Below are 19766 nucleotides of genomic sequence, written 5' to 3' on the forward strand. Positions count from 1 at the left end.
AGGGAGTTCCAAAAGCTCTCAAGGGACGTCCATGACTACATTAAGAGGATCATTATTGATCATACTAAGCTCAACATAGGTCCAACATTGAGCTTCAGAATTCTCAAGGAATACTCAAATGGTTATCATAATATCGGTGCCTCTTTGCTAGACTTCAAAAACTTCAAACGAAATATCAAGTGTTACATTGGGGATAAGGATGCTAAAATGTTCATTGGGCATTTCAAAATGATGGCTGAAACAAACGGGTTCTATTTTGCTTATGATCAGGATGAAAACAAATGCTTGACGAAAGTTATTTGGGATGATAAGGAAGGGATAAACAACTACAAGTTATATGGAGACACGATCTCGTTTGACCCTACTTATGGGACAAACAAATATTTCATGGTGTTTACTCCCTTCACCGGAGTAGACCACAACAAGAAGACGGTAACTTTTTCAGCTGGGTTACTTGACTTCGAGAGTCGGGATTCATTTGAGTGGATTTTTAAAAAAATCCTCGAAGCAATGGGGCAGCAGCAACCTCAGTGTGTAATTACAGACCAGTGCCCTGGAATTAAAAAGGCGTGTCCAAATGTCTTCAAGCATTCTGTGCACAAGTACTGCATGTGGCATATCATGCAGAAAATGCTAGAGAAGGTGGGAAGGGCAATCTGCAATGACACGGAATTTATGACCGACATAAATGTCGTTGTGTGGGATGTCGACCTCGAGCCAGAAGAATTTGAACAGAACTGGGAAACTGTTATTGAAGCCCATGGTATGCAAAGCAACCGGTGGTTGAAGTATGTATTTTCATTAAAACAAAAGTGGATACCGGCTTACTTTCGGGATCTGCCTCTAGGTTGTTTGCTGCGGACAACCCAGAGATCCAAAAGTTCAAACAGCTATTTCAAGCGCTTTGAAAGCCACTTTGGAACCCTTGTCGAGTTCTGGATGAGGTACAATTCCGCAATAGAACAGCAAAGGCATTCACAAAGGAGGTTGGACGCTGCCAACGAGCATAGTATGCTCGAGAAAGTAGGGCCGATGAAGGCAGAGATGCATGCCTCACTTGTCTACACACATCCTATCTTTGCAGACTTTCAGAACGAAGTCAAACATGCGATATACAGCATGGGGGTCGAGAATTTGACAACAGTAGGGACAGTGGAGTACCATGACGTTCGTGATGGACTGAAGCACAGAAACTTCCGACTGGAATTTAACACCAAAACTAACGAGAGCAAATGTGCATGTAAGCTGTTTGAGAGGCATGGCATTGTCTGTCGGCATATACTATGGGTGTGGAATGGTAGGCAGGTACACAGGATACCTGAGCCTTATGTCCTTGCTCGATGGACAAAGAAATCCTAAAGGCCAATTGTCCGAGATGAAAATGGAAAGGTGATAGAAGACATTGATGAAGCTGACATCAAGAAAGCTGAGATGTCAAAGGTTTGGTCTGAGATTTATGCAACTGTCGGGTGATGGACAGTTATGCTACGGTTAAACAGATGAAGCAATCTGCAGAAACCCCGACACGTTCAGGGAGAACATCACAGACCAATTGAACCGAAACTAAAAACCAGGAAATCGAGGCTCTTCTTGGCATCACAGCTTCAAATGATATTGACCTTCGACCGCCAAACAAGGCCAAGAATAAGGGCAGTGGTAAAAGATTGAGGTCGTCGAAAGAAAAGGCCACGAGCAAGCCACAAAAGAGGAAGCGAAGATGCGGTAACTGCAAGAAGTGGGTGAACCACAACAGTAGAACTTGTAATCTTCCATTTGCTGAAAGTCCCCCTTCTGATGACGATGATGAAGAAGAATCATAAACTGAAGAGGTATGAATCTGAAATATTACTCTCCTATTATCCTAATGTTATCCTCTTATTCTACTATTATTCCCCTATTATTCCGGTGTTACTCTGCTATTCTGCTGCTGTTGTGTTATTCTACTGCTATTCTGCTATTAATGTGTTGTTATTTTTGAATAGAAAACGGATATTCTTCGTAGAAATGGATAGTCTCGCAATAACAAAGCAGAGTAGCCGCTAAATTTGCTCTAATTGTTATTCTACTGCTATTAATGTTATTCTACTCGCTATTCTCGCTATTAATGTAGTTGCTAAATACTAAGCAAACATTGCGCAGAATATGAATCGATGCATGAACTAACAACGACAAAAGAGACGCAAAAGACAGCGGCTACGATGAAGACCTCGCCTAAAAATGTCAAAGACTTTTACTATTTGTCATTGTTTGAATTACATTTTAACCTAAAATGTTTATTCTAGATAATAAAGTGAGACCTACATTATATGAGAATTAATACTAGTTACTTTAATTTTTTTTGTTAATATTATCAGACTGTTTTTCCACAAACCACCCACAAAATAAAACTGCATTTACACACTACAATAATAGTTGAATAATAACAGATTAGTAATATTTATAAAAAGCAAATCCACTTTTCAGTTTTTAATAAAAACAGTTACCTAACCTAATCTAGTATAATTACAGGAAAACTGTTTGTATTCCCCAAGCCCCTATAAATACTGCTATTGCGTGTTAAAAAAACACACACACACACTGAATAAGTACAGAAAAACTGTTTGTATTCCAGAAAAAACTCTGCATCTCCTCTGCAAAAGGTAATTTCTTATCTTTTTTTTTGTTGGTAGACAGGTAATTTCTTATCTTTCTATACTTTATTACAGAAAAACTGTTTCTATTCCCCAAGCCCCTATAAATACTGCTATTTCGAGTAAAAAAACAAACACACACACACACTGAAAAAGTCCATTCCAAAAAAAACTTTATCTCCTCTGCAAAAAGGTAATTTCTTATCTTTCTATTCTTTATTTTTCTTTCATGTATATTTTTCTTTTCTGTCTACACTATACTCGATGCTGCAGAAAAGGTAATTCTCTTTCTTCTGCTTTAGTTTGCTTTTAATTTGGTTGAAATATTTTAAACAACTTTTTATAATGCAAAAAGTTTCATACTTCCAATGACGCATGATGAGTGACGTAACTGACGATAACCGAAGGTCCCCGACAAGGGAGGAAATCGATGAAGCGAAACGGACGATAGAGTCCCTTACGATAGAGTTGATCGACACAAGGACAAATTTAGAGGCAGCAGAAAACCGTGAATAGGCCTTAATAAGAGAGGTCGACAATGTTAAGGCACAGTTGAAGGTTGCTGAACTTCAAAATGAACGTATGCGTAGACAGTTGAAGGAAAAGAAAAATATGAACTACACAGAAGCCGACATGGACAATCAATTCATTGCTGGTGTGAATGCTTTGAAGAGGTATTACACTGAAGTCGATATTTCAATCTCTGGCCATTGGACACCAGTTCTGAAAGCCATGGAACTTATGGAAGGATACAAAAACCCTTTTCAGGATGAGTCGGTGGAAGTTGAGAGCACTGTCCAAGGACCGGCGCGCAGGCATCGGAGAATAGAATAAATATATAAAAATCTAACGATGATGGTCAGTGGTCGCCTTGCTTTAAAATATGTTTAAAATATTTATTGCTTTAAAAATAATGGCTTTAATATTTTAGATCGTTAATGTTTATTATGTAATTACTATCTTTAAGTACTATTTACTACTATGTTTAAGTAATGTTGGAATAACAGAAGTCTTTGCCAGAATAATAGTGCAATAACAGCGTAATAACTGCTAATTATGCGGAGTAATACTGCAATAACAACAGAATAATGGTAGAATAACAGTGGAATAAAAAGCAGTCTAAACCACTGCTTTTACACTTGACTGAATTTACCCTTGGATAAAAATGAATAGTTTTAACAAAATTATGTTGGACTAACAGTGGAATAACAACAGAATAAACTAGTCCTTTTGTGGAATAATACTCCAATAACAGCAGAATAAACTACTTGTTATGCGGAATAATAGTGCAATAACAGCAGAATAACGGTGCAATAAGAATAGAATCACAGTTAAGAAAAAACAGCCATTGACAGTTGAATAGAAAATGCATATTCTTCGTAGAAATTGGATAGTGTTTGTAAACCTTAATTAAACCAGTGGAATAACAGCAGAATAAGTGTAGACTAATAGTACAATAACAACAGAGTAGCTGCTTATTATGCGGAGTAATACTGCAATAACAACAGAATAATGGTAGAATAACAGTGGAATAAAAGCAGTCTAAACCACTGCTTTTACACTTGACTAAATTTACACTTGAATAAAAATGGATAGTGTTTGTAGAAAACAAAGGTAATAAGAAAGCTTAATTAGACTAAAATAACTGTAGACTAATTGTGCAATAACAGCACAACAATTGCTCATTATGCTGAATAATACTGCAATGACAACAGAATAACAGTGGGATTAGAGTAAAAATGGATGGTGTTTGAAAAAAGTACAAGTAATATGAAAACTCAATTAAATTAGAGTACACACTGGAATAACACTAGAATAATAGGGGAATAACAGCACATTAAACTAGTTATTATACGAATAACAAAGTGCAATAACAAAGACACTAATTGTTTAACAAACAGTTTACACTAACTTAGTCGACTTTCCCGGATACACAACAGTCAAAGGTACCGCATTCATGACGATGCCTCGACTCTTCACTACCAAAGAAATGATTGTGGTTTCACTTCTTGCAACTTGTTCCTTCTTGTCGACGCCAAACCCAACGTCTTGGACCTTTGATTCTCACAAGCCGTCACTTTATCAAGAACTACTTGCCTATAAATATTAATATCCGCCAAGATCGGGGAAGCCGACATTTCAAACACGAAGCTTCGACGAGCAATCTTGCTTTGTGAAGATTCGACTCAAACACGCTTCCACCATATTCGGCCATCGTGTACAAAGAAGAAACACCCCGACTAATTCACAGATTCTTCTTTTTCCATTTAAAAGGAACATCAACGATTTCGAAATTGCGGCAATCTTGCGACTTCATAACATTATGACCCTCCATAAAAACATACATATAGTTTGCCACAATCTCGGCCAATCTTCTGTAATCAGCTAATTGGTTGGCATCGTGAGTCATGTTGTCCAAAATATCAATCGATTCATTCATAAAATTGATGCAGAAATAAGAGTAGTGATCATTGTACAGAATCGGCACAAACACAAGGTCCGAGTTCAGACGACATCTTCCATTGCAGGAATCGAAAAACACATTCCAGAATTTCAACAGCTTCTTACCCGGACCGTCAAGAGGGCTTGAGGAATCAAAGTTCTCTAACAGTGAATAAAGAGCATCCTCCTAAACAGAAAGCATAAACAACCAAAAATAGTGCACAAGTGTTAACTTTATATCAGTACATGTGAGTAAATATGTAGGTAATAACGCAAAATAGCAAAGCAAAAAACAAAATACCATATGACGAAGTCCGAAAAACATTGAGTTTGGGTCTGAACGTTCCTCAAACTCCAACGAATTCAAAAGAATCGACCAAACATCGACTACTCTTGTTGACATCATAACAGCTGCATCCACAATGGAAACAATATCCCCCCTGTCCAAAAACACGCCGACGTCGTCATTGTACAACACTAACATCTCACTGCATTCACAAAAAAAAACATATGATAAGAACAGTGGTATAAACAGCAGAATAACAGTTCAATAACAGAACAATAAAAGTAGAATAATAGTGGAATAACAACGGAATAATAGTGGTATAACAGTAGAATAACAAAAGGGAATTAATAGCGGAATAACAGTGGTATGACAGTAGAATAACAGTTCACTAACAGCAGAATAACAAAAGGAATTAACAGTGGAATTACACTGGACTAACAGCGGAATAATAGTGGTATAACAGTAAAATAACAGTTCAATAACAGCAGAATAAAAAAGGGACCTAACTGTGGAACTACTGATACTAGTTTTACAAAATAACAGCATAATAACAGCAGATTAACAACAGAATAATAGTGGAAAACAAAAAGACTAACTGAACAAGAACACCACAATCAAAGAAATGAAAATCGACACACTCTTCTTTCAAGTGAGCGTCTTCACGAAGAACAAAGTCCACCACTTGCTTCCGCACCTTCAGCATCTTAGAGAACTGTTTTTTGTTCTTCCGAAACAAATCCGACACCGCAACAAAACTACTGTCCTCTGGCCCGCAATCCATAGAGCAACCCAGCCCATCGTCTGCCTTACCCCTTTCACGGCTACCCAAAGCCGACTTTGGACTCACGGTGCTATCCACACCCCTGCTTCCCACTTGACGGCTGCCAGTAGGGGTGTTTGTAGAGAATTTAGTGCTATCAATGACAGTAGGAGAAGCGACGGGCTCGACAACAAGCTGCGTCGTCTTAACCGTCTTACCAACAGTTTTCACCCTGCCAGAACCACGACGTTTCTTACCGCTTTGAGAAGCCCTCTTTTCCGCATCCTCAATACGCCATTTCTCTTCAAGCACACTCAGGGTTTCCTTTCTCGTCTTGTTCAACTCCTCCAAAGTTTTCAACACATCTTCCCTGGACTCGTTCATATCAGACAGCACCAACAAGGCAACGATCTCAGCGCGGTAAAGCGCTCTTGAATCAGAATTACCCAAGTCACAATCAAAAACAGTTCTACGGTATAAGAGCATGTGCAACATCGTATATACACCGCAGTCCAAATTTTCAATCACATCGGTTTGCCAAGTAAAAGGGACGTTGACAATTTTATAATCTTTAACCTCCTCACCTCGGGCAACTCCTTTGTTGACCAGGAAATCAGACATCAAGCTCACCTTCAAAAAAAAAGGAAAAAGAAAACATAATTACTAACAATACTTAAACAAACTAGGCTAAACACCAAGAGAAAATTAGGCACAATAAATGACTTACAGCAGTTTGACAATACACCAAACGTACACACGCCTGTTGATCATCAACAAACATCGCCTCTTGAAATACATTATCAAGATATTCAACCCTCTTCGCAATGAAGTTGATGCACAAACAGCTAAAGTGCTCATGCAAAATAATTGGGATGAAAATCTGGGAAAATATTTGGCCAAAAAAAGTGTTACTAATTATGTGGTTTTTTTTAAAAAGCACAAACACAGCAGAATAACAGCAGAGTAATAGTAGACTAACAGTAGAATAGTAGTAGAATACACACAAAGTACAGAAAATATATCATATCAGAAGTAAGATCAAACTCTCTCTTGTTGTTATTGACAAAGACAGTAAATGACAATATGACTTCCGCACATAAATCACTCCTGGAAGCCTTCTCATCTTTCGACGGCGTACAAAGTCGCCGCAATGGATACTAAACAAAAAGTGGAGAAAAGAGTTGAAACGTGATGCAAAAATGAAAAATAAGGTAAAAGAAACGATAAGATAGAATAACTAACCGTTGCACCCATCCCAAAGAAAAGTCGACTTGGACTTCCTCTTATACAAGTATCATTAAGAAAGACGGACCACCAGTCAACAACACCAAGCATTATCATTGTATCTGGAACCATCGATTCCATATCCTCTCGATTCAGGTAACTGTTCACACCCCAAGTGACAAGATTCTTCCTTCAAAACCGAATAAACAGGAAAAATAAGAGTCACATAAATATATTTTTGAAGAACAATAAGCAGTATAATATATTAAACAGAAAGCAGAAAATTTTTACAATAAAAACAAGCTCTTACCCTTGCGAAATGTTATGATCATTCAAGAAGCAGTAGTCTGCAACCTCTTTCCGTTTGGATAGCATTGGGTTGAAAACATGTCCCATCGTTATCGTTGATTTTGACAGGACAACTAGCTGAGGATCCACAGGACCACAATTATAGGTGCATCCGAAATTCTGAGGCACAACAGACAACAGTAGCTCCTCATATGCAGCAGAGTGAAGCAAATAACTTGTACAGATATTAGGAACATTCAACCCAGCAACGCCATTGTCTTCTCGGACAGCCTCACCAACAACAGTACTAGCCTCCAACACAACCTCGGAATCCTGTTTATCAGATTTATCAGACGCAGCCCCAAGCAACAAGTCTGCATGACAAGACATCACCACATCCGCTACTTCCTCTTCTGCAGTCACAAATGCTTCAATGCCAATTTGAGTGGAATGTTGAGTGTCATTACGCAAAGGAATGTCAGCACCGGTATCCGTCACCTCCGTCTCAGGCAAACAAGCATCAGTCTTTGGAATTTGATTTGCTTGAACCTCTACCGGTGTACACTCAACAGTATTAGGCACGTCCTCTGGCGGATTATCAACAAGATAGTCTTCAACTTGAATGTTAACGTCCTCCACATCATTGTTAACATCCTCCACGTCAATGGTAATATCCCCAACATCAACTACTTTCTCACCGACATCATCTGGCTCTCCATAACGAAACTGAATGTCAGCACAGATATCCGTCGTAATAGAATCTAAACCGAGTGGTGACAATTGTGGAGTCCCCACCTTTGCACTTTGTTGAATGACGGGACTATGTTCAACACCCTTCTTTTCACTATAGTACCGCACATCCGACAAACTGACCACACGATCCTCATAAAATTGAGAAAACAAATTAAATGATGGGGGTTCAATGATGACATCTTCATGTCTAGCTTTTTTGGAAGCAGGTTCTTCAGGAACAGATGATCGCGATTTATTTGCCGCTTGCATAGCCAATACATGTTTTACCCGTTCGTCCAGCTCACGGATAACTTGATCCGTGAAGAAAGATGGGGTGGCAACCAAATTCTCTGACCCTTCACAACCAACTTTTTCTGACTGTTCAGTTGTGCTTTCTTTAGCAGCTCGTCGGGTTACTTGGCTGGGCAACTTAGCAGCAGGTGCTTGACGCATAGCCTGCTGGTTCTTCTTCATCATCTTCGACTTTATAAGTTCCGCCCGTTCCAAGTATCGGCGGCATAAAATCTGAGAGTCCCTCTCATTAAGCAGTATAAGTTGATGAACATCCTGTCAAGATAAAATCCCAAAATTTTACTTAAAACAGTACAATAATAGTAGAATAACAGAGGGATAATAGTACACTAAGACCAAAATAGATAACAGTGGATTAATAGTAGAATAACGGTGCAAAGTAATAAAATAACAAAGGAATAACAAGACACTAATGTGAGAATAAATAACAAAGTGGAGTAGTAGTAGAATAACAAAGAGCATAACAAGGTGAAGTAAGTAAAATTGGAATGAAAATTAGAATAACAAAGTGGAATGATAGTAGGAAAATTGAGGAATAACAAAGTGGAATAATCGTAAAATAATAGCAGTAGGACAACTAATGCTTAAAGACAATAACAGAATAACATTTTAGAATGATTCGTTTTAAAACAATCAAACAGGTGCTTACGTCGACCGCTGCGGACTGTACTTGCTCATCCGTAAGAATATCATCAGCTAGATCCAGCACAAGACATCGACGTTGAGTACGTTGACTAGAGCCAACGATGTTTGGACGAGACAATGGGAAAGCAACGTCTGAACGCTCCCCAGTGCCCAGAGCACCAACAGCTGCCTCACGCTGCAACCTCTCACTGAAAGACTTAAAATCCCAATGTTTAATGAGCGGTAGCTCATTATTCACCTGATCACCGCTAAAGAAATAACGGTGAAAATAGGTGATAGCCAACAGCACTACACAACAACGAATATTTTTCCTCCCGTTATGCGTTTCAGCACAGAAGTCACCAAGTCTGAGAAGACAAACTGACACCAATTAAATTCCTTGATCCTAGAAACGTCTTCCACAGCGCTTAGAAGTCTAAGATCAACCACATAACCCGACACAGGAGCAACGAAACACGACATAGCAAGCAAAACAAAAGTCTTCTTAAACTTATCATCCGTAACCAAAGACTCTAGCAGGGTCTCCTGAACTTGGTTAAGTGGTATCCCACTTTTGTTATTGGCGATACCATACTTCTCACGCCAAGCACGCTTCAAAGCTTCTCCATCAGCGTCTGGAGAACCAGGAAACCCAGTAATAACCAAATCCAATTTTGGACCAGAGTTTGGTAAACCAAACACATCGTGCACATTATCTGCAGTCAACTCGAACTTCTCCGTTTCAGATATTTCAAAATACTTCCCACTCCTAAAAGCATATATAAACTCCCGGAACATGGTATGGGGGAGGGAAGAAAGCTTCAACTCAAGTAAACCCCCGAATCCCTTTTCCCTAATAGCCTCCTTCTGCTCCTCGGTGAGGGCTTCAATAACTTTGAAAAGAAAAGCAGGCCGACAGCAGCTAACAAATGGATCGGCACTGTGTACACAAAGGGGAAAAAATATACAATGCATTATAACATTTAAGATAACATAAGCAAAGCAGCAGAATAATAGCAAACTAACAGGAGAGCATCAAAAAATAACACGAAAAGTAACATATTAATAGCAAAATAACAGCAAAATAAAAGTAGAATAACAGTAGTACATACACTGGGTTATTTCCTGCAGCAACTCCAGCCTGAGGTTGGTTGCTACTTACCACAATTCCCTTCTCATGCTTAACTTTGCCAGCCAACTTACTACTAGTCTTTGGTGGACTAGAAGACAACTTCGCAAATTGGGTCTCGGCCTTTCGTTTGGTTTTTTTAGTGGGTGGTTCGGTTGTACATATTTCTTGACTACGAGTACTCCTTCTCTGAGAAGCAGTGCTCTTTGATGGAGATGTGATAGGGGATTTGGATGGAGACGGACCCGGAGAATTTGATGATGACGGTTGAGTAGACTTTGATGAAGCGGCGGATTTGATTCTTAACTTCATTTTCTGCTGTACTATCCAGAAAATAAAGATAAGGATCACTTTCAATGATAAATAGCTATTCAGCTAGACTTTTTTAATAATGACGCCAGAATGAGAGTACCGTAACAGCAGAATAACAGAACACTAACAATTAGTCAAACTAATAACAGCATTAAAAACATAAAAAGAACAACATGGAAGTGTAAACAAAAACACGAAAGAGAATCAAAAGAAAGCCTCTTTGAATAAAGAGTCAAAGACAGTTTCAAAATTACATACGGCCTACATAAGCCTTCATAAAACAAAATAACGTACTAAATTACAACCAGAGACAGTTTCGAATTACATAATACCCAAAATACATTCTTTCCCACAAAGAACCAAAATGTACTTCCGAAAATACAGGACATAACGTAAAAAGTCAGTCAACGTCAACAACATTGACTGACTTATAATACAATTCGTAAGCAAGATCATAAGCAGCAGGAAAGTCCCTGAGTGTGTCAAAGTACTCGTGAATTAGCCTGATCCGTTCGGATACTGTGTGCATCAAGGATCTTGTCATGATCGTGTATATCTTGGCAAGCATGCAACACCGCCTTTCTTTGGCTCACTTGCAAGCATATAGCACTTGCATCGTTTGGAAACTACTTTCGAGCCCCTTGACAAAATCTTAAAACCTTGACTGTGACTTGTTGTTAGAACTTTCATATATTTGGCGTGAACACCAGGCGCACTTTTATGAAATAGGAACATTTGTGACCATTTCTTACAAACAAGAGACATACTGCTCTTGTCCAAAGTAGTCTCTACATGATCGAATACTCTTTCCATTAGGTCCTGGCTATTTAAAACTGCCGACATTAATTGATTACGACGACGAACTCGTACATTAACTTCAAAGCACTTATCACTCTTATCTTCCAATAACCAACCCAATTTTTTTTCTTTTTAGTAGCGAACTCTCTAGCAAATAACAATTTATCTTCATTCACTATATTTATTGCCCATCCCTCACAAACTAAGTCCATTAGTGATCTTTGAAACCTACAAACAAACAAAGCCAAACAAACAAAACCACAAGAATAACAAAAGAGAATAACACAAAAAGAATAACAGAAATAAAAACAGAAAAACACTACAATGACAGGAAGAGTAGAGCCGCAATGACACCATAGAACCAAGATAACAACGGAATAACAAATCTTGAAAAGTGAAGACAACACGAACAAACACAAAAACCCTAGAAAAACACATTAAACAATTAAAACATGACAAATAACTTGACAACAAACTAAGCGATAGAATAACAGCAGAATAACACAAAAAGTAAAGTGTGTAGAAATCAATAGTAAAGTTCTCAACACAACTCGTCAGCTAGAACATGAAAATCACTTCAAAACAAAAGAGAAAACCGCAAAACGACTAAGAACATGCAAATCACTTCAGGAAAAATCAGAAATTCAAAAATGCAGCATAATATTACAATGAAGAAACTGCATAAACACAATAACGACATTAAAGTACTCGATTAAGTAAACCTAGCGATAATTAAACTGAAAAAACGAATAAAAAAGCATACAAAAGCATGAAATAAAATAAAATAACAAAATAAAAGAGGAAAATGTCATGAAATTACCTTCAATCGAAAAAAAGAATGATGAACGGCGAAGAGAAAACGGGAGAAAACACGAAGGAGACGAACAGTTGAAGAAGAAAAACACAAGAATAATAGAAGAGAGAGGAACGCTTGCAGTTGATAATGATTATATAAACCGTTTTGCAGTAATGTGGAGAATTAATTAGAGAGGGAAACAGTTACAGTAAATGACGGAAAGAAGAGTGAGAGAGAGAGAGAAAAAGAAAAAAAAAAAGAGAAAATAAACTAAACAATGCTTTTATATGACAACTAAGATTAATCTTGGCCACTCATCTCTAATTTAATCTAATGGCTGAGATTCACTCAACTCACAACTCACCATAAGAACCAAAATCACCAAATCCAATCTCACTGTATCAAAATAAAAATATCTTTTAAAAATGAATCTTTGAGAGAACTCAGAAACGCGTTTTACAGGCGAGCTGTTCACAAATAATTTATTATGACCAAACTCTAAGTTTAAATCTTATGAAATTTTTTATGCAGACTCTACACTTTAAAATAACAGGAGTCTATTCTTTACACTTTTTCAAATTCAAAATAAAAACAGGGGATTTGATTTTTACAAACAAACGAACATATTTGACAGATTTAACAACGGTTTTCATCAAACTTGTAAAATACACCATAAATCGAAAATAATGAATGAAGACCTACAAATCTATACACAACCTAATATTCCATGTCTCTGCCACATATTAAAATCTTGTGATAATTTTATTTAGTATTTTTAACATAATTAAAACCGAACAGAATCGCTATAATCGCAGAAACTGCGTCAATACTTTAAATTACGAAATAAATACTAAAACTCCAAAATAATTACCACGGAAATTCACGGTGTCTTAAAATCTATCATTTAACCCAGAAAAATAATTTACACCACATGGAAATCATAAAAACGAATTTAAACTATCTTTATATCATAATAATAGATTTGATCATAAAACTTGTAAATCAACCAAAATAAATACCCTATTGACAAAATAAAATTATACATAGTCAAAATAAATTATGGATATCAAAAGATCAGAAATTAAAGGTTTCAAAAATCATATGTATCAATAAATCATCATAAAACATTAAAAATCCAATAAAACATACAACTACAACAATTAAATCGATGTAATACCGAGTAACGTTGAAGTTACCTTGTTACGAATCTGAATCCACATATGCTAGCTTTCAATATCTCCTCTACAAACCCTTAGAATAGGATGAACGGATAATGAGAGAAGATCGATCTTAATAAAGAAACAAGAAGACAAGCACGTAAGTAGAATTTTGAAATAAAGAAGCAAGAAGGCAAGCACGTACGTAGATTTTGTTTTACAATGTGGGTAACCCTCAGAGTTACAGGGTTACGTTTCATATTTTTTTTGCAAAAGGAATAGATATGTGAATGATAAGATATTATGTGAATAAATAAAATAAAAAGATGTTAACCACCTTTTAAAATATCTCGGTAAAAGGCTTAGGTTTTGATCTTAAAATGATCATTTGAATAATACTCGGTCCATTTGATAAATTGGACCGCAAATCAACTAAGAACGGATTTAATAAAACAAATAAATTAAAACCGTAAATTAAAAGATAAAAAATTTAAATCTCATAAGTAAGAATTAAAACATATGAGATAAAAAAAATGAATAAGAATAAAAAGGGTACAAAAGAGATAATTTCCAAAGTCCAACGAATTAACTCGGAGTAGAATTATAATACGAATAAATGAATAAATAAAACGAAGCTCCAAATATTAGAAACATAATAACTCTCGAAACAAAGGAATATTCGAGACATAACAGAGCTTAAGAATTCAAAGGAAGAAAAGAAATGGCTCACAGATAAATTCTGAGTCATACAAATCAAATCGTAATCGAAAATAAAATACGGTCACTAAAGTAGAATACAAAAATGGCGGGTGTTACATTGAGAACTATAAAAAGATAATTACACTAAACAATAAAAATTATCCATTGTTTAGGGATGGCAATAGAGGCTGAAGCCGAAATTTCTTGAATGAAAAATTTAATCCAAATCAAATTTTTAGAAAAAATCAATTCAATTCCAACTTGCTTTGGAACAAGTATGAATTGCAAAATTTGGATATGAATCGGGTATAAGAAGGATACGCCTAGGGCCCTAGGATATGCGGCTATTTATCTTATTTTTGGTTATCTATGTAGTGATGACTTCTAACTTCTAACTTCTAACTTCTAACTTTTGCAGTCTAGCTGGATATTAATTCATCTCCGTTATTGTGTGTCATTCATCACCCTATTAAAAAGGTCATAACTTAGTGCTGAAATGGAAGTATTCGCAAATTAGAAACTCACAAAGAAATATAAAATCATTTTTATAAACACAACTTTTTTTTAACTCTTTTTAGTAATAATGATTATACAAGATTTAATATAAAATACGATTACGCAAAAGCAACAACTTTGGTAATTATAATTATCTCCGGGTATCCGGAAGACAGTCTAATCCGGAGGCCGCGTGCGGGTTACCAGCAAATAGGGGCCCAGGCATTGTCTTTGCGATGAAGACGAAAATGGCACAAAGTACAAAAACACGAATTAGGTACCTCGCTGTAATACCATCTCATCTGGTTATGTTACATGCCCACTCCAACTCCACAAAAAGACGTAATATTAGTGAAACACAGATATTTATTGGTCAAACTTATCAATCTCAAGCGTGATTATATACAGATTGTCATCATCATAAACTTGAATGCACCTTCAATTAATCTTCAACGGTTAGTCTTGCTTGTGACGGGCTAATCCCGTCACAAGCTTGTGACCTCTCACAAAAAAGGGAGAGAGACAAGGTGGGGTACCCCATGTGCTTCCCACTCACCTCTCAATGCGCATTTTGTGAGAGGAAACGGTACCCATCACAAGTTTGTGACGGATATCGCCGTCACAAATGAGAATTTGCCAATCTTCAATCATATTGTATTCGTTTCAGCTATTTATTTATTTTTACTTCAAATATTATTTACGAAAGTTAAATAGATAAAGTAAATAATTAAAACAGAGAAAGTATTAGGTTAATTAATTTGGAAAATTCTCACCTATATCTCTGAGGTATTGACTAATTTCACTTCTATCCATGCTTTTCAGGAAAGCTTACTTGTACCTTCCAACATTCTAGTTACATAATTATCATGACCATAATATTAAACACCATCATTTAACCTCCTTTCCTACTACATATAGTTAAAATACGGGTTGTACGAGTCAGGTTTATACGGGTTTTGGGTCGGATTAGGGTCAAAAAGGGTCTGATTAACGCCTTTTTACAAAAGTCTATTTTCTTTAATTTCATTTATAAACATATAGTTATTACTAATTTTTAATTTCACTAGCTAGTATATGATATTAGTAAAAGTAAGCATTTTTTGCTTAATATTTTCAACATCACAATGTTATACGAAATATTAGATCTATCAATTGTTACACGTACGTGACAAGCGGTGATTATATTTATATGGTAATCAGTTGAGTAATTAATTATGTGATTAAAATATACTTTAAAATAAATTTAGCATATTTTATTCCAAAAATTTTAAAGTTCAAAATATTTTTATCATTTTATATTAGTTTTATTTGCTTTAGCTACAAAATTTTAATAAAGTTACCTGTTTTTGGGTCGGGTCAAGGGTTTAGCAAGTGTTGACTCAATTTGTGCGGGTTATTATCGGGTCGGGTCGTCTTCGGGTTTGGGTTGAAAAGTGCGGGTTATTTTCGGTCGGGTTTCGATCGCTTTTTTGGGTCGCCCATTTTTTGACAGCTTTAGGTATACTTGTTTAAATTAATTAAAGTAAAATCTTATAGTAATTATTGTGTGAGATGGTTGAGACGGTTTCACACTGCGAAACAACTCCATTATGTAAAAAGACAAATTATTCATAAGCATTAAATGAATAACTTTCTTTATAATACTAGATGGTCTCATGATGTCAAACTGTCTTTTCTATAATTTGTGAAAACGTTAAATATGAGGGTAAGAGCCGTTTAATTCTATAATTTGTATACCATGACTAGGACTTTCATAGTAGTTTTCTTAAACTTGCGTTTTTATCTTGTTTAATCGCTTTTGTTTCGCGTCCGTTTTCACTCGAAATAAGATGTGGTTTTAAGCTCGATTTGGACTCGATTCTTTCATACCATCTTGTACACAAGTTCATATGCTTAGGGACTTAGGGCCGTCTATTTGAGCCCAAATCAGTCCCATTTTGTGCCCCAAACAAACCACTCAAAATAGCCCATCATCCTCTTCAACCGTAACCCGCACCCTTATTCGACCTATCCACCCGAGCTTCCTCTCATGCAAACCATACCTCCCATGCAGCTTTGTGTCTTGCTTAAACTCCAAGTATGAGATAGAGATTGATCTTATACTCCCTTTAAACATGGCTACCAAATAACAACAAGATAAGATTCGATCTCTTTGTTTCCTTTATTCCACCCGGCCACCCACCATCAAAACCCTACTCTCTCTTCCCCTCCTCATATTCACCGTATAAGTACCCGTCTACATCCCCTCCATTGCACACGAAAAAATCACTCAAAAAATGCTCGCAAAACAAAGCAAAAAACTCTTGAAAATAGTACAATTCCTCTGTTTTGACTCATGATCAGCCGCCTTTACTGCCCTCAAACCATCATCTAGCGCTATCTACCACCACAAACACCACCACCAATGACTTACCTAGCTACACTACCCTCTATCCCCATACGAATTTTCAAACCTATAAGACTATCCGATCATCGTAAAAAAACATCGAAAAACCCCCTGACCAAAACCGCAACCCAAATTTCCTGTGTTATAACCCGTGGGCAGCCCAGTTCACGACTAATTTGACCATCTTGAACACTAACAATAGAAATCCTACACTCCTACCTTTCCAAAGGACGCAAGAAAACCGTGATACGACCTCATTTTCTACTTCAAATAACGACTGAAAGTCACTCACTTGCAACTGTCAGGGTCGGTCCTATACATTTCGAGGCCCTAGGCAAAATAGCAAAACGAGCCGTTTTAAAAAAAATAGTTCAATTAATTCATGTGTCATTATTAATACATGATATTTTTTTTGCCTACGAGCATTTTGAGATGCAAAAGCATTTTTTTTTCCAAAAGTTCTTTCTCGATTGACAATATTGCAAGTCCATTCAACCGTTCTTCCGACATTGAAACTTCAAGTAGGATTTAATCAACTTTAACTTTGAAAAACTTCTCTCGGCTGATTCCATAGTTACCGGAACTGTTAAAAAGATTCTATATGTGATTGAAGCTGTAAAACCCCCATATACCAAGGTGCCTTACCAAGAACCACCCTAGCATATAACGATGCTACCATCTCGGTTGCCCGAGGTAAATATATCAAAAGTGATCATCTAAGAACAATTATTAAACTATAATGTTAACCGAATACATTGTCTCAAAACTGAAAACCAAAGTAAGAAGGATATTAATCCGAGTACAACAAAACCATGTATCTAAAACTCGTGACAGCGGAAGCTAAGACTCTAAGTGATGACATCCCATCCTCGTGTCCGCAACTAATATAAAATCTTCACCTGCCACAATCTGGTTACCATCCCCGAATGGATCACTCAGTTTTATAAAACATAAACGGGGTCAGTTCACTGAATAATAAAGATAAGACAATCACAAAGAAACAACCAATGCAATCCAATCCAACTGTATAACCATTCTCCCAACTCCAATAGTGTCCAGTAACCGGCTACACACCTAAGTGTGTAGCCCTGCCAGATTACCCATCGCAACAGGTAATCCTCATCGCCAGTGGAGGACCGCAGCCTTGCCCACCTAAGCGCCACTCATCGCAACGAGCAATTACCCATCACTACTACAAATGAGCACTTGGGCCACGGCTAAATTCGTGGCGCAAGTACTAAATTTCCGTGGCTAAATCATTTTGCCACGGGAATACCTTCCGTGGCGCAAGTGGCCGTGGCAAAGGGATAGCCACGGTAAAAACAAGAACGTGGCTATTATTGAATTTTTGGCCACAGATTCTCTCGTGGCAAATAACTCCCGTGGCCAAAGAAATTTCCCGTGGCAAACAATATATATGAAAATTAAATAAATAAAACGTAAAATATTTTTTTTATTTTTCACAATGGGTATTTTATCATATACGGAACCGTGACAATCTAGGTAATTGTTTCGCTAGTTAACTTGATTCATTTGAACGTTATTTCGTTTCACGAGTCATGCATTTGTGAGCATCGGAAAGGCTTCCCAGGAGGTCACCCATCCCAACACCACTCTCACCTGAGCACGCTTAACCGTAGATTTATTTTGACGTGCCACCGAAATTGAATGTTACCTTTGTTGATATAATTAGCACTTTGAATCCTTTTAAGTTTATTTTTTTTCTTTCAAATCTTACCTTTAGTACTATTTAATTACATAAATGTTACATGTTTTACAATTTTTGCGGGAAAAACATTATTTTGGCCGAAACAATTAAATTTTCGACATTAACTTCCTGATTAATGATTTTGACATAATTTTTTTTGCCCAAGTCAGTAAACCATTTTCTCCAAAAAGTAAAATTAATTGTGTTTCCCTAACATTTTTTTATTTCTTTTGTTTATCGACATACTTATTTTCATTTCTCATGTACTCATTTTTTCGTATATTTTTCTTCGCAAATTCTATTGTATAACCGTTGTATCTGCGATATGAAAAATGAGACCATTTTTTGGTATAATAATGACCGCTTTTTATAATTAAAGGTCTTTGTTCCCCCAAAGTGATCACTATTAACCAAAAAATAGTCACTTTTTTACCCAAAAACCACGAAAAAGATTATTGTACAAAAGAATCGCTTATTTTACTAAACTGATTTCTCTTTGTTATGATTTATCGTTTATTTTCTTAAAATTTTCACATTATTTGCACATGTGACTTTAAATTATTATAATTTATATATTTTTCCGTGTGATGCGCTCATTTTCAATGAAAAAAAAATTCCCAATTTTTTTCTCAGCAAGTTAAATTTTACGTAAATTTTTCACGGTACCCTCGAATTTTGACAGATTACATATGGTACCCTTTTTTTAAAGTTTTTACATATGCTACCTCTGTATTTACGTTTTTCAGTCTCAGAATACCCTTTGACAAATTTCCGTCATAACGCCACTACTCATATGCCTTGTGACGCCTTTTTTTTGTTATCTAATACACTATCAATTCATCATCTAATAATAGTAATACCTAAATCCTTATTTTGTCTAATAAACTAACATTTAGTACCTAAATAATATAACAATAACAACATAACATACACAATTACTCATCAAATTACTTATAGGAGTAACGACGTTATGACGAAATTTCCCCAA

At 36.4% G+C, this 19766-nt stretch overlaps 1 protein-coding gene across 1 annotated transcript; it reads left to right on the forward strand.

The window, feature by feature from the left end:
• Nucleotides 1-510: 510 nt before the first annotated feature.
• Nucleotides 511-1820, forward strand: LOC141588182 (protein FAR1-RELATED SEQUENCE 5-like). The gene is made up of 3 exons (XM_074409637.1): nt 511-1305; nt 1390-1440; nt 1575-1820. Exons 1-3 carry the CDS (start codon nt 511-513, stop codon nt 1818-1820), a joined length of 1092 nt encoding a protein of 363 aa, XP_074265738.1.
• Nucleotides 1821-19766: the final 17946 nt, after the last annotated feature.

Source organism: Silene latifolia, chromosome 6 (genome assembly GCF_048544455.1).
Source record: "Silene latifolia isolate original U9 population chromosome 6, ASM4854445v1, whole genome shotgun sequence".
NCBI classification, from domain to species: domain Eukaryota; kingdom Viridiplantae; phylum Streptophyta; class Magnoliopsida; order Caryophyllales; family Caryophyllaceae; genus Silene; species Silene latifolia.